Here is a 21,410-nt window from a genome sequence, read left to right on the forward strand (position 1 = left end):
ACTGTGTTAAGATTGAAATGTACTCAGGGGCCTCTGCAGTACCTGACCGGTTATTCTGGTGGTCATCCATTTCATTTCCCTTGAACATCCTTGAGTTGTGGTTACCCACATCTGTAAATGCGTTATCCATGAAGCTCTGAACCTCACCGAAACATTGCAATGACATAAGCTGTTACTCAAACTCCAAAACCTGGAGATAACAACGCTTCCTGCAAATCTGATTGGAAACGAGAATTGTCTCAGATTTCCCATTTCTTTCTCAGTATTAAATTCTGCTTGATTTGTAGACTTATACATGATAATTATTGTAGAATTCATTGCATCCAAGACCCTGAACTGAATTATGTTTCATATTATTGCTGCTGGGGGTTTAATGTAACAGGATTGGCATCAAATAAACTAGTGATGACGACATTGAAACAATTGATTGATGTACATAGTTCATTTGCCAGCAAGGAAAATTACTGATTATAAAGAAGGTGAATGCTGTAATGTAACACCATGCCCAGATATGTTCATATTTGGAATGGAAAACATACAAAACTACTTTTCAGAAAAATTATTGTACCCAAAGACATACCAAAACATCAGTGGAAACTATTTCGGTTTGCTGAGCTTATTTAGGTTAGCAGTCGAGGCTGTTGCATGCAGCTCCACTCAAAGGTTCACATTCATAAAACATTCATTCCCATGTGTTGCCATTTACTCCAGTGAAGGTTACATCAGCTATTAATCTGGATCCAGAGGTGATTTTTATTTTAAATTCACTATTACTATATGAATAGCCTAATATCAAACATTTGCACAGTATTTTAAACATACAGTAATTGTCTACTTGGATACTATTATTGTAGAGTTGGTAATGCTTGCTAAATCAAGAGGGTTACTGGTGAAAACTAAATTAGATATATTGCAAATCTACCTCAGTGCATGTATTTAGAAGAGTTGAGTGTCTCTTTATGTTTGTGCATTTCCTTTGCTCTTTCAAAACATTCTTCTGTGTTTTTAGTATCAACATGATTCATAACATTAGTTTCAAATCTCCACAAAAATGTGCTGGGCTTGGCTAGTAAAATAAGCCATATTTTTCATATTGTCAAAATTGACTAGGCACCACAGCCTGTAATAGCAGTGTAAAGTTTAAGCATTTCCCTAAAAAAAAGCCATGTCTTTTCCAGGAAATGTTCTGTTCTAATTAAAGAATACCTTCAAACAAATTATGGGGCATTCTGATATACATGGAACAAATATAGGGATTGTTCTCCTTGGGGAGCAGGAGGCTGAGAGGAGATTCAATAGAGGTTTCAAACTCATGAGTGGGCTAGATAGAACAGATAGGGAGAAGCTATTCCTGCGTACAGAAGAAAAATGAGAAGAAATAAATTTAAAGTGAGGTGCAACTGAAGGAAGGGTGATTTGAGAATTTTTTTTCTCACAGTGGGTTGTTAGGGCATGGAAGGCACTGTCTGGAAATGTGGCAGAGGCAGGATCTACTGAAGCATTCAAGAGGGCATTGGATGATTGTTTGGATAGAAATAACCTGTAGGGGTATGGGGAAAAGGTGGGAGATTGTCACTAGTTAATAGCATTGGGATAGGCATGATGGGCTGAATGGCCTATTTTTGGCTGCAGCAATTCTGTGAAATATTAATGAGTTCTTTGAAATGGGAGACCCTCTCCCCTGCCAGAGTACTGCTAAGGTGGTGCCCTTCAACATAGTTGTGATGCCATCCTGTAGCTAAAATTTTAGAAAAGGACCCATCCTATTGTTCAGGTAGACTTTAAAAATCTCATGTTGGTGGTGGGAGGTGCTATCAACAATACAGAAATGAATCATTCATCTCTCTTAACATGCACAAAATGTTTTCCACATAACAACCTTTACTTTAATTCAAAGTAATTCACTCTCTGTGAAGTGCTTCGAGATGTTTCTGAGAGATGTGAGTTGATGCTACTTAAATACAAATCTTTCTTTCCTCTTTATAACTGTGACATCTCTCCTCTCCATTTCTTATGGCCTTTTTCAGTGAGTCTGTCAACAGCATGAATTATGGGAAGGTTGGTGCAAAGGGCCTGCCCCAGTAACGTGAAGCTAGGCCGAGCCCTGCAAGCTCATTTCACACAGTGACAGGGAAAGAAATCTTTTATCATAAAAGTCTGGGTTGAATTAAATCTGGTGAAAAGGGACTGTGATCTAACCTGCTGCATCTTTCAGTTCACTGCTTGGAAAAAAATTCATTCTTATCCCAAATCTAATTTATTGTCAATTCAGACAGCTACAAAATGTAATTAATTCCTCCTTAAGATACTGATGACTGACAACGTTATTGCCTATATTCCTTTCAGTTCGAAAAAAAACAACTAAAAATACTCTTTTTAGAAAGTGGCTTTCACAGTCATATTTTCTCGTGTAGCTCACTAAAGTAATGTCAATGTAGAAGTACCACTGTAGGGAATTAAGTCATTGTGAACCATATCACTCAACCCAAAGGACACTGTAATTTATTAATCTTTTTCATAAAAGATGATAAGCCTTAAATTGATAGTCCCTGAAAAGAGATGCAGGTATCAGAGTGTGTGTTAATACACTACAGGCAGCCCATGTATCAATGATTACAGCTCCCAGTGGACACTAACTGGACTGTGGATTAGCTTTACATATCAGCAGGAGACCAATATTGTGAAGACTCATTCTATTCCAAGCCAGCCTGCTCTGCTTAAAGCCAGACCGCACCCCCAACAAAGGTGTACTGAAACAGGATCTGTTGCTGGCAGTCATACAGGAAGAGACTCTAACACAGCAAATGTTGAAAAACAGGGGAAAGCACAGGTTCCAAAGTTTTCAGATGGGGCACTTGGAGTTCTTGGAAAGGAAGGATCAGGAGGCTATGTAGATGATCATGAGGGACATGGATAGGGTAAATAGCCAGAGCCTTTTCCCCAGGTTAAGGGAATCCAAAACTAGAGGATATAGGTTTAATATGAGAGAGGAAAGATTTAAAAGGGTGGTGTGTGTATGGAATGAGCTGCCAGAGGAGGTTGTGATGCTGGTACAATTATAACATTTAGGAGGTATCGGGATAGGTTGATGAATAAGAAATATTTGTGGGATATGAGCCAAACGCTGGCAAATGGGATTAAATTAATTTAAATATCTGGTTGGCATGGATGAGTCGGACTAAAGGGTCTGTTTACATGCTGCATATCTCTAGGACTCTATGAGTCTGTGACATGCTATAAGACTGTGGGAGCAGATTGTCATGGAGTTCAGTGTCTCAAAGACCTGATTGCACTGAGCTCACATGAATGCACAATGAATGCACTTTCAAATCTCATCTCTTACTAACTGCAATATTAGCCTTAGTCTTTGCTCACTTGCAACACTTACTTGCTAATAATCTGTACAGTTAGGACTCATATCTGAATCTTATATGTTCAAACACAACCTCACACACATTGTATAGCTAAGAGCCTCACATTCATCTCCCAAATCGCACATGCCAGCTATTCAACCATGACATCATTCAAATATATTCACAACATTCACCGATGCACACAGCAAAGCAGTATAAAGTAACTGGAAGGGGCAAATGAATCCTGCATTTTCTATTACCCTTGCGTGTCCTAATCCCATTGGACAGACCACTGCCTCCAAATATCCTGCATCTCAGAGAAAAGGCAACATTCTCCTCTTCGAATGTCCTCCTCACCATTGAGGATAATTAACTAATTATTAGCACACTCTTGTATTTGATACCATTTTCTGACTGGCATTCTTTAAAAACAATGTTATGAAAAATAAACTAAGCACCTTCTCCTTTTGAATAAATCCATGCACAGCCAACAGCTTATAAAATGGCAGGAATTCAAACTGTGTATTGTCCAACCTGATCAGAATTTGGGATTTGTGCTACAGAAGTTTGTGACAGAAATTTGCATTAGAATAGAGGCAGAACATTAATCAAAGAGAGTTCCCATGGTCCAGACTGGTTTTGTAATTATAAGTGCAATTCAGCTAAATGAATAGGAAAAGATTGTTCAATGGACCACAGATAGGAAAACAGATAAGGGTATTTTTTCCAGAAACAAGTGTGTCAAAGTTTTTCTTGTATGGAATGGCAACCTCCTCCATGCACCAGAATGTGTTCAGCACTAAAGAGCTGGTTTGTGGTTACTTTTTCGACCTGGAGACTTATGTGCTCTGAATAGCATTAAAAGCTGCATCCTGATCGTGCATCTATTCAATTGTGAATACTTGAATATGTAAATAAATGTCTGCATTCGTGGGAGGTATGCCATTGACTGAAAGAACTGTAACTGGACCCACGGATGCTGAATCCCTGGTACTGCTCACTGTTACTGCAGTAGGATTGTATGCCCAGAGCAAACAGTTTATTTGCTTAGAATTTACTCTGCCTTGTGCCTCACTCCTTCAGCAATTACACAGGCTTATTCAGATCCACACTGCTTGGCAGGATTAGACCCAGTGCAGGAGGAAATGGCACACTCTCAAACAGTTCTGAGTTATGACTGAAATTTTAACACGCACTGGAAAGCTTAATAGAGGTGAACGGGGAAGGTGTGAGCTTTGAACGCAATCAGTGTTCATTCAACAGAACTAATGGATAGCTGGAGATGCTGTGGTATAAGTCTGAAAATTCTCATTCTACTGGTTCTTCAGGTGAGTACTTTCATTATACATTATAACATCAGATTGCTCATCAGAAAACATTGTCAAAACTAATTTCTTAACTTCCTTTGTCATGTGCCTTACCAGTATGTCATGTACCTCTGCATGCAAGGCCAGTACTTCAGCTCTTTTGTTTTACTTTTGCAACAGGCAGTTCTGTGCGTTGTCTGTTTAGCTCTAATTAGTTTTCTAAGTGCATTAATAAGCTGTACCTCAGTTCTGGTGCATGTTATGACTTGTAAGAATCAGCTAATCAATGCCAATCATTTTAAAAGTGATTCAATATTATACTGCTCTGAGACTTTGTTTTTAAACTGGTGCCTTGATGTGGTGTTCTTTGGACTTCTAATGTTTTAGACTTGTTTCAGACTTATTTGTTGTTCTGATAATTTTAGATCAACCCAAGTAGATTATATATTGGAAAGAGAATGGGAAAAAGATTACATTTTATACAATCCCATCATGTATGTTGTGGTAATAGTAATTTACTGTTGGTCCTGCATTTGTTGCATCTCCTTGTCTCATTCCTGTGCTTTGCAGAAATTCAGTTTGTTGATGGTTGCCATGGCTGGTGAGCAGAGTAAAACTAGATGTTGTTACGTAACACTCATCCAACCTTGACCTGTTTGAATTCATAGAATCATTTGATCATGACAACACTTTGAGGGCTGCTATTCTCTCATGGCTTGTGGCAATGCTAAGTTGAAGAGTTCAACTAGAAATAGAAGGATCAGGACCGCTCAAAGTGAATGGGGCACATGCCAATCTATCTATATGATTTGAATGAAAATCTGATGATGCTGACTAATTATTGCATCAAAACAGTAACTTCTTATCTCTTCTACTGTAATTTTCCACTTCGAATCAGTGACAAATGTCACATGGTCATAAAGTTGGTTGAATGCAAACTTGATGGACTGCTGCAGATTCACTCCGATGCTGTTGCTGATACTGAAACTCTGGATCTGGCTGGTTGTTTAAACACAGAAATCAAAAAATATCAGATAGGTTTATGGCTTTGCACCAATTCTCATTTCTTAGAAGCTCAGATTTAAATGTTTAGGAAAAACACTGCCTTTTTAACATTTTCTGGCATTTATAAACTTTGAACACAATAACCTTTTTAGTCCAATTCAGTAAATAGCCATCCTTATCAGTAGAAAAACAATATTAATCAGCTGGTTGATTGAAGGTAGCTATTTACTGTTGATCTAAAACTGATGCAATCTGTGTTTTAGGTTCATACCAGAAAAAGTTCAATTCCATTATAGGGATGCTGATATGGGCAAAATGAGCTAATTTACAATTTACTTTTACCTGGTAAAATAACCTTTCTAATTAATTTCAAATGACCCTGCATTTAACTTAGCAGGTGTTCCAATTCCAGATAATTATGTTGCGTTGCTTCCATTTTTCATGTTGTGTTTGCTTCCCAAATTGGATTCATATCAAATACAGTATCCCATGTGGACTGAGCCACACAGGTGTGAAATGTTTCGGATTTTCTCCCAATCTGTGCTGAGGTAGCTTCCCTCGAGCAGCAGGATGGCATAGTGCCACAATTCCAAGCAAAACAATAAGCAACCTATCAGCTCAAAACCACTGTCCAGTGTCTGAAGGCACTGGGAGGAGGCAATAATGGATGTGGCTGGGATGACTCTGTTGTTTTACAGCTTGCAGGAATAGAAGCTAATGGCACCCATGAAAGCAAAGTTATTATCAGAGAGAAGAATTAATATTCTTAACTGAACTAATGCTGTCTCAAAGGCATGGAGACCACATTAGTTCCAACCCGAAGAGTAACTGGAATGTGAAGATTGAGGTAGGTGGGAGGTGAGCTTGCCTCAGTATAAAAAGTAATGGCTGGCTTAAGTTTCAGTTTTGGGGCTTGTTAATTCATGATCCCCACATAAATCCCCTCTGAGCAGAGAGAGAGAGAAGAGGGCAACTAAAGCAGGGGAGTATCAAGTTGTCCTTGGCCTTGCAGCTTAATGATGAGGATGGTCTTTGGGAGGATTTTGTAGGAGAGAAGGGAGACTGGACATGATGACTTGCTTTGAGTGACCCCAGTTGCAGATTTCCCTTCCACTGAACCTTGAAAGTAACTTGTGCACTTACTTTAGGTCTCCCCTTCTTCTTTTCCACCGATTGTTGTCCTGCTGAAGCCTCAGTTCAAACAGCATAACGATGGGGGTCAAGTTAGCACACATTACTGAACGAGTAATTCAGAAACTTGAACCAATTATTCAGAGATGTGAAATTAAAATCCATCATAATAGCTGAGGAATTTAAGTTCAGTTGAATATCATTCATTGGCAACTTTCCACTTTATGAAATGAGTGAGCAAAGATGAGCAGCAACTTGAGTATCGTGGTAAAATGTGAAATTTTCCATTTTGGCAGTAAAAATTAAAATAAAAGTATCTAAATGGTGAGAAATTAGGGTTCTGAGATGTGGAGAGATCCAGGTGTCCACCTGCATGCATCACAATATGTTAGTATTCATATCCAGCAAGCAATTACAAAGGAATATTTCCATTGATGTGAGGGGAAACGAATACAATAGTGGGGAGGTTATGCTTCTATTAAACAGGACACTGGTTTGACTATGTCTGGTGTATGTACATAACATTGGTCACATTTGGAGTTTAATTTAGATAAATGTAGGTGCTGCATTTTGTGAAAGCAAATCTTAATGGTAAGGTCCCGGGGAATGTTACTGAACAAAGAGACCAGCTCCTCGAAAATGGAGTCGCAGGTAGATAGGATAGTGAAGAAGGCATTTGGAATGCTTTCCTTTATTGATCAGAGTATTGAGTACAGGAGTTGGGAGGTCATGTTGCAGCTGTACAAGACATTGGTTAGGCCACTTGTGGAATATTGCATGCAAATCTGGTCTCTATTGGAAGGATGTTGTGAAACTTGAAAGGGTTCAGAAAAGATTTACAAAGATGATGCCAGGGTTGGATGATTTAAGCTATAGGGACTGGCTGAATAGGCTGGGTCTGTTTTCCCTGGAGCGTCGGAGGCTGAGGGGTGACCTTATAAAGTTTAATAAAATCATGAGGGGCCTGGATAAGATAGATAGACAAAGTCTTTTCCCTGGGGTGGGGGAGTCAAGAAGTAGAGAGCATAGGTTTAGGGTGAGAGGGGAAAGATATAAAAGAGACCTAAGGGGCAACTTTTTCATGCAGAGGATGGTACGTGTATGGAATGAGTTGCCAGAGGAAGTGGTGGGGGCTGGTACAATTGCAACGTTTAAAAGGCATCTGGATGGGTATATGAATAGGAAAGGGTTTGGAGGGATATGGGCCGGATGCTGGCAGGTGGGACTAGATTGGGTTGGGATATCTGGTCGGCATGGATGAGTTGGACCGAAGGGTCTGTTTCCGTGCTGTACACCTCTATGACTCTATGACTATTACCTATTTAAGGAAAGATGCAAACACATTGGAGGCAGTTCAGAGAATGTTTATCAGACCACTACCTGGAAAAGGCAGATGGTCCTCTGTGTTGGACAGGCTAGATTTGCAGCTGCTGGAGTTTAGAAGTGTAAGGGGTAATTTGATTGAAATACATAAAATTCTGAAGGCTCTTGACAGGGTAGATGTGGAGAGGATAATTTCTCTTGTAGGACACATCTTTACTTTATGGTCACTGTTTAAAGCCAGGGTCACCATTTATAACAGGGATGAGGTGATTTCTTTTTCTGTCAGAGGGTCAGTAAGTCTTTGAAACTCTCTTATTGAAAGATGGTGGAAGTTGAATCCTTGACTAACTCTAAGGCAGAGTCAGATAAATTCTTATTAAAGCAGAGTTAAAGGTTATCAGGGTATACAGGAAAGTGAATATGAGAGTACAATCAGATCAGTCATAACCTTATTGAAGTCAGAGATGGGCACGTGGAAAATACAAAGCAAATTTCCTCCATTTTAATTATGAAGAGGGAGAGGTAGAATCCCCTCCATCATTTGGATTTTTTTGGACAAAATCAACTCAATCCTAAATATCTTTTCTGAGTACAAGCAAAATATTGTGGATGCTGGAGATCTGAAACAAAAACATAAAATGCTGGAGAAACTGAGCAGGTGTGGCAGCATCTGTGGAGAGAGAAACAGAATTGACGTCTAAGGCCAATGGCTGTTGAAAGACCATCATTTCCGCACTTGCACTTTCTTAAAAATCAGCCAAGTTTGAGAACTGAGCAGTTGATGCACTTTTTCTCTTTCAAATGTGAAGAATGTATGTTAAGTTTGAGTAAGTTATTGAAAGCGCAATGAGGGTTTAGATTTAATTTACTTCAGGTACTACCTCCTGTTTGACAGATATGTTGATGTCAGGATGACTACACCATCTAATTTGATTTTCTCCTTTGGTGAGTGTGTTGAGGTCAGAGAAAGTGGAATTTGATGCTTCTGGTTATATCCTTGTAGAAAGGTGGATCTTTTGTTTTGCTCTGTACAGTAATTATATTTCTGGCTGCACACATAATGTTGAGTTTCCAAAGGTAAAGCTGTCTGCAGAAATAAAATATCATCCAATCATGTGACTTCATTCTGTGCTTGTAGTTCCGAATTAGTTTTTAGTAAGGTGTTGAGCAAAATTGATAGCAAATAATAAAAATAAATCCTTGAGATATTCTGTGTGAACAATTTGAAACAGAAGACTTGTAATTAGTCCATCATTTATTTGTGAAATATCTAAAAATAAATTCCATTACGTCTTTTTCTTTAGATTAACATTTTTTACACAATGTATAAATTACTATTCAATAACCTGTCAGTCCTGGACAGGAATTGACTTAGACTTGTGTAAACAAGTGTAGGTCAACAACCACAAAGTAAATGCGTAATGAAATACTGATCTGAAAGTAGAATCCAGAGGAGTAGCTATCCTTCTCCTGGCTCCATAATAAAACTGTAGGGCTGCTGTTGGTTTATTCCCACCACCTGCCTAACCTCCCAAACACCTCCTTGTCCCCTCCCAACCACCATACTGGCCAACAACCTTGGAGGCAGGGATTTCCAATGGGATATCTATAAGCAGTTCACCAGTTCTGAGCAGTTGACTAAATTGGAGTAGATTGTCAATGTCCTGGGATTTCCCTGCTGCTGACAGTCTACCCCATTTCCTCACTGAGGCCAAAACCTGGTGGGGCCTCTTCCTGCCCACAGCCTGAGGTGTTCACATTGTTCCTCCTGCCTGTGCTGCTCACTTTGATGATGCTCCAGAAGTGACCTGTTCATTCGCTGATTAGATTCAATTCCTCAATGCTCTCCCAACTGCCTCCATGATCTGTGCAAAGTCCCTTTCAAAAAACACCTACCACCTCCACACATTCCCAGCTGCCTCATTGTCTCTGCTAACTCCACCACCTCACCTCCCCAACCCCCACATTGCCACATTGGGAATCCTCTCCTAACCCCCACTCAGACCCCCTTGCTAACTGCCACCATGACCAACTTGACCTTCTTCATAATCTCTACCTTTACTTGTGCAACTGCAATCTTGGCCTACTAGTCTAACCATTAGCCTCCTCCATGCCTCATCTCTGGCCACAAGTCCCATCCTATACCATGTCACATTCCAGCTGCCTGAATACCCTTTGCCGCAGTTGTGGATTACTTCTAATTCTGGTCACTCTAATATTCTGATATATCTTCTGTTTCCCTTTCCCAATCATGACCACGCCTAGTTGCATCCTGTTTCTCTTTAAGGACCTACCTCCATTACTAGAAACAGCCCAGCCATCAAAACCTGATCACCAGAGAGCTCCCTGCACCCTGAATCTATCCATTCCATTGAAAGAATTACTCCCTGTATCCACTTCTGCCAGCCTTAAAGTTTCTAGCTCTGTGATTTCCCTACAACTATGCCATATTCTCTGACAAGATGTGTTAATTAATTACTTCTAAATTAAATTTGTAAAATAAAATCTTTCCTTCTTTAAATCAACTGTGACATAGTCACTAACGGGGGTGGGGGGGTGGGGGGGGTGGGGGTCAGTTAGCTCAGTTGGTTGGATGGCTGGTTTGCAGTGCAGGGTAAAGCCAACAGCATGCTTCAATTCCTATACTGGCTGAGGCTACCACAAAGATCCCACCTTCTCAGCCTAGCCCCTTGCCTGAGGTGAGGTGACCCTCAGGTTAAACCACCAGTAGTCATCTCTGTCGTGACAGAAGAGCCCATGGTCTGCTCCGACTGTGGCACTTTTACCTTACTGTAGTCACTTAGAGCCTAGATAATGCCACCACGGAGGTCATATGCTTTAGGAATGCTGCCCTTCGATAAAAGTAGTTGTTCCTTTCATGTGCTGCCTCCCTGAAGTTGTGAAAGAATTTCTAGTGGTTCAGAAAGTTTGCACCACTTTTCAATACAGGATTGATCTAGCACAAAAGGATCCCCATTAGGATTGATATCATAGGGTATGGTGGACTTCGGGTAAAAATTATACCTGCTCTTTTTATTATTACATGTTCTCTATTTTACAAAACTAGGTTTGTCTTGGTAATGCTTAAAGAAATCCTGTGCTTAAAAGCTTAATCGTTATCAAGGAAATATTATCTGTCAGTAAGACTGTTGTCGAAATTGGACTGTGAAGAAACAATTGCTTTCCAAAACAAACACAAATATCACCAGTAGCAATGGGTGCTGCCCTGATAATTAGGAAATGAAAGGGGTAGCTCTACAATTCTGTAGTATCATTGGAGAGCTGTGTTCACACGTGCACATATGTTTGGAGATAGGGCCTACACTCAATCGCTAACACACTGATCTGCATTCGTGATACCCTACATGGATTACGGAAGAAACCTTGAAGTAATCACCTCCCAAATATCAACGACACAAATCCCAGAAACATCTGATATACACAGACGGCCAGCACAAAATAAGTGACCATGTACAAAAACAAATGCTGACTTTACTGTAGTACCGATTTGTATGGAATGATATAACATTTAGTCTGAAAAGGGGTTTATCCAGTTTCTAAAAGTGAAAATTGAAATATCGTTCATTACAATACTTTGTAATTTCAATATTTCACCTTTTTTTGCCAGATGCAAAAGGATGTTTCTGGTACATGTGACCTACTCCCACAGATCATCATCATTAAATCAGGCCTGACTGAGTATTCTTAGGAACAAGTGAAAAATTTCCTTTTCCAATGCTTGTGTGACAAAGGCTGAACTGTTTATTTCATTAACCAAAGTGTCACATTGTGTCTTTGATGTAAAGATGTTATAAACTATTCGATAGTTGATGTAAATAGTAGTTTTTCTGCTTTATGTTGGATAATCTGTTTTTTTCTGGTTTAGGAATTCTTCTCAATACTTTTGTTTTGTGCTCAAGGTGAGTAAACTGTTAACATTAACACAGCTTAGCCCTCTGTAAACTGAAAAGCTCTGTTATAAGCTGTGAGTGGGTCAGTACACTATGCGATTAACAATTATCCTCTGGCTTTGGGCATATTACACACCAGATTCTGTGATGGATAAGGATTCCTCACAATGAAAATCATAAAGTTTCTATATTTTAATATCTATGAGGTATACTGGGTGACTGCAGACAAAATGTAACCTACCAGTAATCTGCCTTATGTTTTACATTAAAAAATGGAAATTTCCAATAGAGATGATAACCCTTTCATGGGGGCACGAGTGGTATTGTTGCTGGACTAGTACTCCAGAGATTTAGGTAATGTTCTGGGACTTGGGTTAAAATCCTACAATGGGAGGTAGTAGAATTTAAATTCATAAAGGAAAATCTAGAATTGTAAGCCCAAGATGACCACTAAACTTTGTCATTTGTCATAAAACCCCATATGATTCACTTATCCCTGTAAAGTGAAAGGACCTGCTATATATGTACCTCCAGACACAGATGGATCACCAAGCATTAACAAAGGCATTGGAAAAAAAACAACAGCAAACACAGCCCTCTCAAGCCTGCAAAGTCCTCTTTCCTAACATCTGGGGAAGATTGGGAGAGTTGTTTCACAGACTAGGCAAGCAATAGCCTGAATTAGTCATCCTCAGGAAATCATACCTTCACAAAATGTCCTAGATACTACTATCATACCTCTGGGTATGTCTTATTAAGGGGCTTGATTAGCTCAGTTGGATGACTGATTCGCTATGCAGACTGACACAACAACACTGGTTCAATTCCTGCACTGGCTGTGATTACCATGGAGGAATCTTCTTCTCAACCTCTCCCCTTGCCTGAGGCATGATGACCCTCAGGTTAAAGTACCACCAGTCACCTCACTCTAGTGAAAGTGCAGGCCTATGGTCTGGTAGGACTGTGGCAACTTTACCTTTACTTGTACCACTGACAAGACATTTCCAATAGAAGTGGTGGCATATGGTATGCAGTATAGAGCATAGAACATTCCAGCGCAGTACCGGCCCTTCGGCCCTCAATGTTGCGCCGCCCTGTCATACTAATCTGAAGCCCATCCCACCTACACTATTCCCTGTAGGTCCATTTGTCTGTCCAATGATGACTTAAATGTACTTAAAGTTGGTGAATCTACTACCATTGCAGGCAAAGCATTCCATACCCTTACTACTCTCTGAGTAAAGAAACTACCTCTGACATCTGTCTTATACCTATCTCCCCTCACTTTAAGGTTGTGTCCCCTCGTGTTTGCCATCCCCATACTTGGAAAAAGGCTTTCCCTGTCCACCCTATCTAACCCTCTGATTATCTTGTATGTCTCTATTAAATCACCTCTCAAGCTTCTTCTCTCTAATGAGAACAGCCTCAAGGCCCTCAGCCTTTACTCGTAAGACATTCCTTCCATACCAGGCAACATCCTAGTAAATCTCCTCTGCACCCTTTCCAAAGCTTCCACATCCTTCTTATAATGCGGTGACCAGAACTGTACGCAATATTCCAAGTGTGGCCGTACCAGAGCTTTGTACAACTGCAGCATAACCTCCTGGTTCCGGAACTCAATCCGTCTATTAATAAAGGCCAAAACACTGTATGCCTTCTTAACAACCCTGTCAATCTGGGTGGCAACTTTCAGGGATCTGTGTACATGGACACCGAGATCTCTCTGTTCATCTGCTCTCCCAAGAATTCTACCATTAGCCCAGTACTTTGCATTCTGATTACTCTGGCCAAAGTGTATCACCTCACACTTGTCCACATTAAACTCCATTTGCCACCTCCCAGCCCAGCTCTGTATCCTATCTATGTCTCTCTGCAACCTACTACATCCTTCGTCACTATCCACAACTCCACCGACCTTAGTGTTGTCCGCAAATTTACTAACCCACCCTTCTAAGCCCTCATCCAGGTCATTTATAAAAATGATGAACAGCAGTGGACCCAACACCGACCCTTGTGGTACGCCGCTAGTAAGTGGACACCAAGATGAACATGTTCCATCAACTACAACCCTCTGTTTTCTTTCGGCAAGCCAATTACTGATCCAAACTGCTATGTCTCCCACAATCCCATTCCTCCGCATTTTGTATAATAGCCTACTGTGGGGAACCTTATTGAAAGCCTTGCTGAAATCCATATACACCACTTCAACTGATTTACTCTCACCTATCTGTTTGGTCACTTTGTCAAAAAACTCAATAAGATTCGTTAGGCACAACCTACTCTTCACAAAACCATGCTGATCAGATTATTTTTTTCTAGATGGTTATAAATCCTATCTCTTATAACCTTTTCCAACACTTTACCAACAACTGAAGTGAAACTCACTGGTCTGTAATTACCAGGGTTGTCTCTACTACCCTTTTTGAACAAGGGAACCACATTTGCTATCCTCCAGTCCTCAGGCACTATTCCTGTAGACAATAATGATTTGAAGATCAATGCCAAAGGCTCGGCAATCTCTTCCCTTGCTTCCCAGAGGATCCTAGGATAGATCCCATCCGGCCCAGGGGACTTGTCTATTTTCACACTCTGTAGTATTTCTAATACCTCTTCCTTGTGAACCTCAATCTCTTCTAGTCTCGATGCAAGTATCTTTGTATCTTCCTCACCAACATTTTCATTTTCTATAGTGAACTGTCGAAAAATATTTATTTAGTGCTTCCCCTATCTCCTCTGACTCCACACACAACTTCCCACTATTATCCTTGATTGGCCTTAATTTAACTCTCGTCATTCTTTTATTCCTGACATACCTATGAAAAGCCTTAGGGTTAACTCTGATCCTATCCACCAACACCTTCTCATGTCCCCTCCTGGCTCTTCTGAGCTCTCTTTTTAGGTCTTTCCTGACTTCCTTGTAACCCTCAAGTGCCCTAACTGAGTTTTCACATTTTGTCCTAACATAAGCCTTCTTCTTCTTCTTGACCAGGGATTCCACTTCCTTAGTAAACCACGGCTCACGCGTTCTATATCTTCCTCCCTGCCTGACAGGTACATACTTATCTAGGACACACAGGAGCTTTTCCTTGAATAAGCTCCTCATTTTTAATGTCCTCATCCCCTGCAGTTTCCTTCCCCATTCTACACTTGCTAAATCTTTCCTAATTGCATCGTAATTTCCCTTGCCCCAGCTGTAACTCCTGCTCGGTGGCGTACACCTATCCCTTTCCATCACTAAAGTAAACCTGACAGAATTGTGACCGCTGTCTCCAAAGTGATCACCTACTTCCAAATCTAACACCTGGCCAGGCTCGTTACCCAGTACTAAATTTAAAGTGGCTTCGCCCCTTGTAGGCCTGTCTTCATACTGTGTCAGGAAGCCCTCCTTCACACACTGGACAAAAACTGACCTATCTATAGTACTCGTACTGTAGTGATCCCAGTCAATATTTGGATAGTTGAAGTCCCCCATGACAACTACCCTGCATCTCTCACTCCTATCAAGAATCATCTTTGCTATCCTCCAGTAATGTGGGAACTGCCAAAGGAGAGCTCAACATTAACTCCAAATCCCATGAAACCCCATGAAGTAAACCTCCCTACTGATTACCTCATTCCATTCACCTTCAGCTTGTGAATCAGTCCTCTTCCATGCTGAACAGGACTTAGAGAAAGCACTGAAGGTGGATAAGTGCAGAATGTATCCAAGGTGATCAGTGTGACTGAGCTGGTTGGGTCCTAAAGGCCATAGCTGCTATCCTGGGTCTGCAGCAGGTGTTGAGGGAATCAACAAGAGGAAAAAACATACTTGACCTCACTCTTACCAACCTGCCAGCTTTGGTTTTGGTAAGTGTGACTCAGCACAATCCTTGCAGAGACAAAGACCTGCCCTCACATTGATAATACCTTACTTACATTGTGATATGTGGTCCTAACATCATGTTAAATTGGGTAGACTTTGAAACTATCTAGCAAATCAAGACTGGGTATCATGAGGTGGCCATCAACAGCAGCAGGATTATACTCCAGCACAATCTGTAACCTCACGGCCCAGCATATTCCCCACTCAACCATCACCAACAAGCTAGGGGATCGACCCTGATTCAATGGAGAGTGCAGGAGGGCATGCCTGGAGCAGCATCAGGCATAACTAAAAATTGGGTGTCAACCTGGTGAAGCTACCAAACAGGACTACTTGCCTGCTAAACAGCGTAAGCAGCACGTGATAGACAGAGGTATGAGATCCCACAACTAATAGATCAGCTCTAAGCTTTGCAGTCCTACACATCCAGTAGTGAATGGTGGGAGATGATTAAGCAACTCACTGGAGGAGGAGTCTTCACAAATATTGCCATCCTTAATGATGGGAGAGCCCAGCACATCAAGATAAGGCTGAAGTACTGGCAACGATCTTTAGCCAGAAGCACTCTAGTGGATGAACCATCTCAGCCTCCCCCAGCGATCCCCAGTGACCCAGATGTTGGTCTTCAGCTGATTGGATTCACATCATGTGATAGCAAGAAACAGTTGGTGGCACTGGATACTTCAAAGGCTCTAGGTCCTAACAATATTCCAACAATTGTACTGAAGACTTGTGTTCAAGACTTTTGCCATACCCATGCCAAGCTATTCCAATAGATCTACAATACTGACATTTACCCAGCAAGGTGAAAATTGTCCCAAGTATATCCTATATATAAAAGCAAGACAAATCCAAACAGGGCAATTTCCACTTCATCAGTCTACTCTTGATCATCAACGATGGAAGATATCGTTAACAGTGCTATCAGGCAACACTTGCTTAAAAATAACCTCTTCACTAATGCACAGTTTGGGTTCCACCAGAGTCACTCAGCACCTCACCTCATTACAGATTTGGTTCAAACATAGATGGAGGAGCTGAATTCCAGAGATGGGGTAAAAGTGACGGCCCTCGAAATTAAGGCTGCATTTGAGTGAGAATGGCATGAATGACCTCAAGCAAAAGTGGAATTAATGGGAATCAGGGGTAAACTCTCTGTTCTTTGGAGTCATGGCTGGCATGTAGGAAGATGGTTGTGGTTTTTGGAGGTCAGTCACCTCAGCTCCCGGTCATCTCTACAGGAGTTTCCCAGGGTACTGTCCGTGGCCCAACCAGCTCCAGCTGCCTCATTAATCAGCCACTGGAAAGAAGCTCACCAGAGACGCAAAAATATCACTAAAAATGGGCAGGGTAGCAGGACCATGTGAACACCACTGCCTGCAAACTCCCCTCTAAATCATACACCATCCTGGCATAGAAATATACCATTGTTACTTCACAGTCATTGGATCAAAGTCCAGAAATGCCTCCACTATGAGTGTCCCTGGACCATGTAGACTGTAACAGTTCAAGCAGGCAGCTGAACACTGGCTACTTGAAGGGTGAGTCACAAGTGCTAGCTTGGGCAGTGATACTCACATTAGATGGACAAAGAAGAAGGTTTCCATTAACTCTCTACTGGAACACTCAGAAGAACCCCTGATAAAATTCCCATTCATGATTCCTGCTGCTGATCATCATCCTTTGTTTATTTCTGGAAATTGCTTGTCAGCATGTCAGGTGAGGGCTTAGTTATGATGCGTCCTGTGAGCAAACTGTTTTGTTTAGGCACACGCATAAAAAAAGATTAGTTGAATGAGGTATTGGACATCTGCAAGCATTAGTGACGCTGTTTCTCAGCAAGCATCAGGTCCTTTGTACTGAGGTGCCTGTGTGCTAATCAGATGGAACACATCTAAAATACAAATACAATAAAATACACATCTAAAATGTCTGATAAAAGTGAAATCCATCTGTACTTCTGGGGGGAAACTATTTACATCCACTAAGGCTTTCTCTTGGCATAGGTATTCTCTGACAGGACTTAGCTTCAAAAACTCGAGAAAGACATATTCTGTAGATCTGAGGAGCCTTGAGCAATTAGAGTGACTGTTCTTGTTCAGTGTTTTCCAAACCCTGTCCAAAAACAGCAGGGGGATAGACCTCAATTCCAATTCTCCGCCAGCATCTGGCAAATAATATATTTAACTTTAGCATCTTCCTATTAAATGGGACTCGGATTTTTCTCACGTCCTCCCATTTGAACAAGGCAGCTCATTCCCCTTGGGTGCTGCACTAAACGAGAGTCTTCCACTTTCTCAAACTCCAAATGAGCTCGGAGGGCTCATTAGATCTCTCCTACATCTTTGAAACAAAAGACCTGCTAATCCTGATTTGGGAGTTCTCATTCCCCTGAGGAGTCAAGAGGAAACTCGTGTGCGATGTAAATGGTGTAACATACTAGACCTCATCCCCACAGTTCTTTGCTTTCACTCCCGGGGGATGACGTGAAAAATATTGCCATCACGACTTAAGGGGAAGAAGAAAAAATAAAATTGTAGCTAAACAGTGGGAAAAAAATAATTATTGTACAATGTGAACCAATACAGATGATAAATTACTGTTACTTTCAAGAAAAAAGTCTCTAATTCAAAAATACATCAAATTTTATATTTTCACCAGAATTTGAATCTAAGTGTAACAGTGTGTGATACAGCAGATGGCATCTTCACCAATTTTGCCAGTGGGGAAGATTTGGGAACCATAAATCGAAACCATGAACCTTATTCTTCTACAAACCACGTTGAATCTTCACAAACGACCACATGCAATAATCTCAGGAATATCCATGACAACAGGCTGATTTCTTCAAGGAGTGTTTACAGCTTTGACATCCCAGAAAATGTAATGCCAGGTAATATGATTAACTCCATGTGATAGTGTGTTAACTTTCACAGGGCATGTAAATGAAAAATCTCAGCAGAATTGCCTTGGAATAACTTGCTTTCTCAGTCCATGAAATAGATTTGTTTTAATAAAAGTGAAGCCATACCCAGGTAGTAACAACTACTTGAGGATTTGACTTTTCCATTGTTGATTCACTCTCCCATTACCTTTGTCTTTGAGCTGTATTTAGTATTGACCTGGATTTAGGGCCTTGTGGTGAACTTTCATTGTTCTATGATCTGGAGCGAACTACTATTAAAGACTTGTGGGCTTGTCTATACTGTCTCCCTACTGGATGTAGACTAAAGTGCAGTTTATATGCACAAGAAATAAACTGTATTATCTGTAAAACACTGAAAACACTGTAAAATACTGCGAATTATGATAGTGAAATCATACCGTATACACTTGTGTAAGAGTAAAATTTTTTAGACTGTTTTTTCAGGTTAAATTTATGGAGTCGACTATTACATGGATATTATTTTTGAGGGACTGAAATTCATGCCGCAGTCCAAAATACCAAATCATTAGCAGAGGCCCAACTGATCTCTAAACAAATAAAGAAAAAAGACACAATGAGCTACAGTAATTACAGAGTAAGGGAATAGAAACAAAAAGGAATTAGTAAGCTTTTATTAATACAAACAAAAATTGAAGTTGAAGTACCAAAACATATAATAGCATGAGAAATGTCATTTCCTCATTGTAACATTTATGCACCAGATAATACCTTGACTCACAAATGTCGATCTGCTATCTGTGAAGGGCTAGACTTGACTTTTACACAAGACATGTGGAAAACTCCAGATTTTTTTGCCAAAAATAGGGGGTCAATTTCTACATGAGATTGACATTTACCCAAATATATACAGTATTTGAAACATTGAATGAATGATATCAATGCATTGGTAAAGAGATGTGAGAAGAATGAGGAACATTACTCCAGGATTTTGGACTTTTAATTCATTTAAAAAAATGAGCTTATTAGTTTCATTATAGAACAACTAATCACAAAAGGACCCATTCTGTTTATTCATAATGTTATGAAATAAATTCCATATAAAAGCGAGGAGCACTTGTTAAAGGTGCAAAGTTTAACATTAGCTAGCTTCAAATAAGACTAAACATGAGAACGAAGAATGTAGAGCAGTGCTGCACAGGAACAGACCCTTTCGCCCATCATATCTGTGCAGATCACAAAACCATTCTAAACTAATCCCAGCTACCTGCACATGATCCATATCCCTCCATCCTCTGCCTATTTATGTGTCTGTCTAAGTGTCTCTTAAACATTGCCATCGTCTCTGCTTTTACCACCTCCCTGGTAGACAAACAGGAGGTTGGAAGAACACAGCAAGCCAGGAGGTGGAGAAGTCAACGTTTCTAGTGTAACCCTTCTCCACCTCCTGATAATGCCTGGCGTGCTGTGTTCTTCCAGCCTCCTGATTCTCCACATTGGATTCCAGCACCTGCAGTTTTTTTTGTCTCTACCACCACCCCTGGCAGCATGTTCCAGGCACCTGCCACCCTCTATATAACCTGCCTCACTCAGCTCCTTTAAACTTTTCCCCTCTCACCTTAATCCTATGGCTCCCTTGTATTCAACATTTCCACCCTGGGAAAAAGACTCTATCTACTTTATCCATGCGTCTCATTATTTTATATAGTTCTATCAGGTCACCCCTTCAGCCTCCAATACTCTAGTGAAAACAATCCAAGTTTGTCCAACCTCTTCCGACAGCTAACACTCCTCCAATTCAGGCAATATCCTGATAACCTCTCAAATGCCTTCGCATCCTTCATGTAGTGTGAGGGATGCATGCGCTACAAACTTGACTTAATTAAAGTTTTATACAGCTGCGATATGACTTGCCAACTTTTATATCAATGCCCCGACCAATGAAGGTAAACATGCTTCATACCTTCTTTACTACTTATCCGTTTATGTGGCTATCTTCAGGGAGCTATGGTCTTGCGCCCCAAGATACCACTGTATATCAATGTTCCTGTATATCAAGGGTCCTGCCACTTACTATATACAGGGGAAACTCGCTTATCTGAATGACATGGGCAGGAAGTATTCTGTTCAGATAATCGAATGTTTGGATATCGAATGGTGGATAACACAGTTTAGCCAAGCATTGGGACCTTGCGATCTTGTCCGGATAATACAAAATTTGGATTATCAAATGCTGGACAATCGAGGTTCCTCTGTACCTAGCTCTTGCATTTGACCCCCCAAAATGCATCATCTCACACTTGTCTGGATTAAAACTTCATCTGCCATTTCTTTGCCCAACTTTCCAACTGATCTATATCCTGCTGTATTCTTTGACAGTCTTCCTCACCATCCACAATTCTACCAATGTTCATGTTGTCTGCAAACTTACTAATGAGGCCACCTACAATTATATCCAAATCATTTGTGTGTGTATATATTACAAACAACAGAGGTCCCAGCACTGATTCTTGTGGTCACAAACATCCAGGCAAAAAAATCACTCTTTCACAATTACTTTCTGTCTTCTATGACCTAACCAATTTTGTATCCAACTTACCAATGCCCGATGGATCCCATGTGAAAATCTTCTGG

At 40.6% G+C, this 21,410-nt stretch overlaps 1 protein-coding gene across 6 annotated transcripts in view; it reads left to right on the top strand.

Annotated features, from left to right (window-relative positions):
* The first annotated feature begins 4,315 nt into the window (after window positions 1-4,315).
* LOC140481305 (protocadherin Fat 4-like) overlaps window positions 4,316-21,410 on the top strand; it is a 158,476-nt gene continuing 141,381 nt past the window's right edge. For all 6 annotated transcript variants that reach the window (XM_072577269.1, XM_072577270.1, XM_072577271.1 and 3 more), the window contains exons 1-2: window positions 4,316-4,681; window positions 18,554-18,785. In XM_072577269.1, the coding sequence (XP_072433370.1) occupies window positions 4,622-4,681; window positions 18,554-18,785 (292 nt within the window). In that variant the 5' untranslated portion in view covers window positions 4,316-4,621. The remainder of the gene's footprint in view (window positions 4,682-18,553; window positions 18,786-21,410) is intronic.

Source organism: Chiloscyllium punctatum, chromosome 9 (genome assembly GCF_047496795.1).
Source record: "Chiloscyllium punctatum isolate Juve2018m chromosome 9, sChiPun1.3, whole genome shotgun sequence".
NCBI classification, from domain to species: domain Eukaryota; kingdom Metazoa; phylum Chordata; class Chondrichthyes; order Orectolobiformes; family Hemiscylliidae; genus Chiloscyllium; species Chiloscyllium punctatum.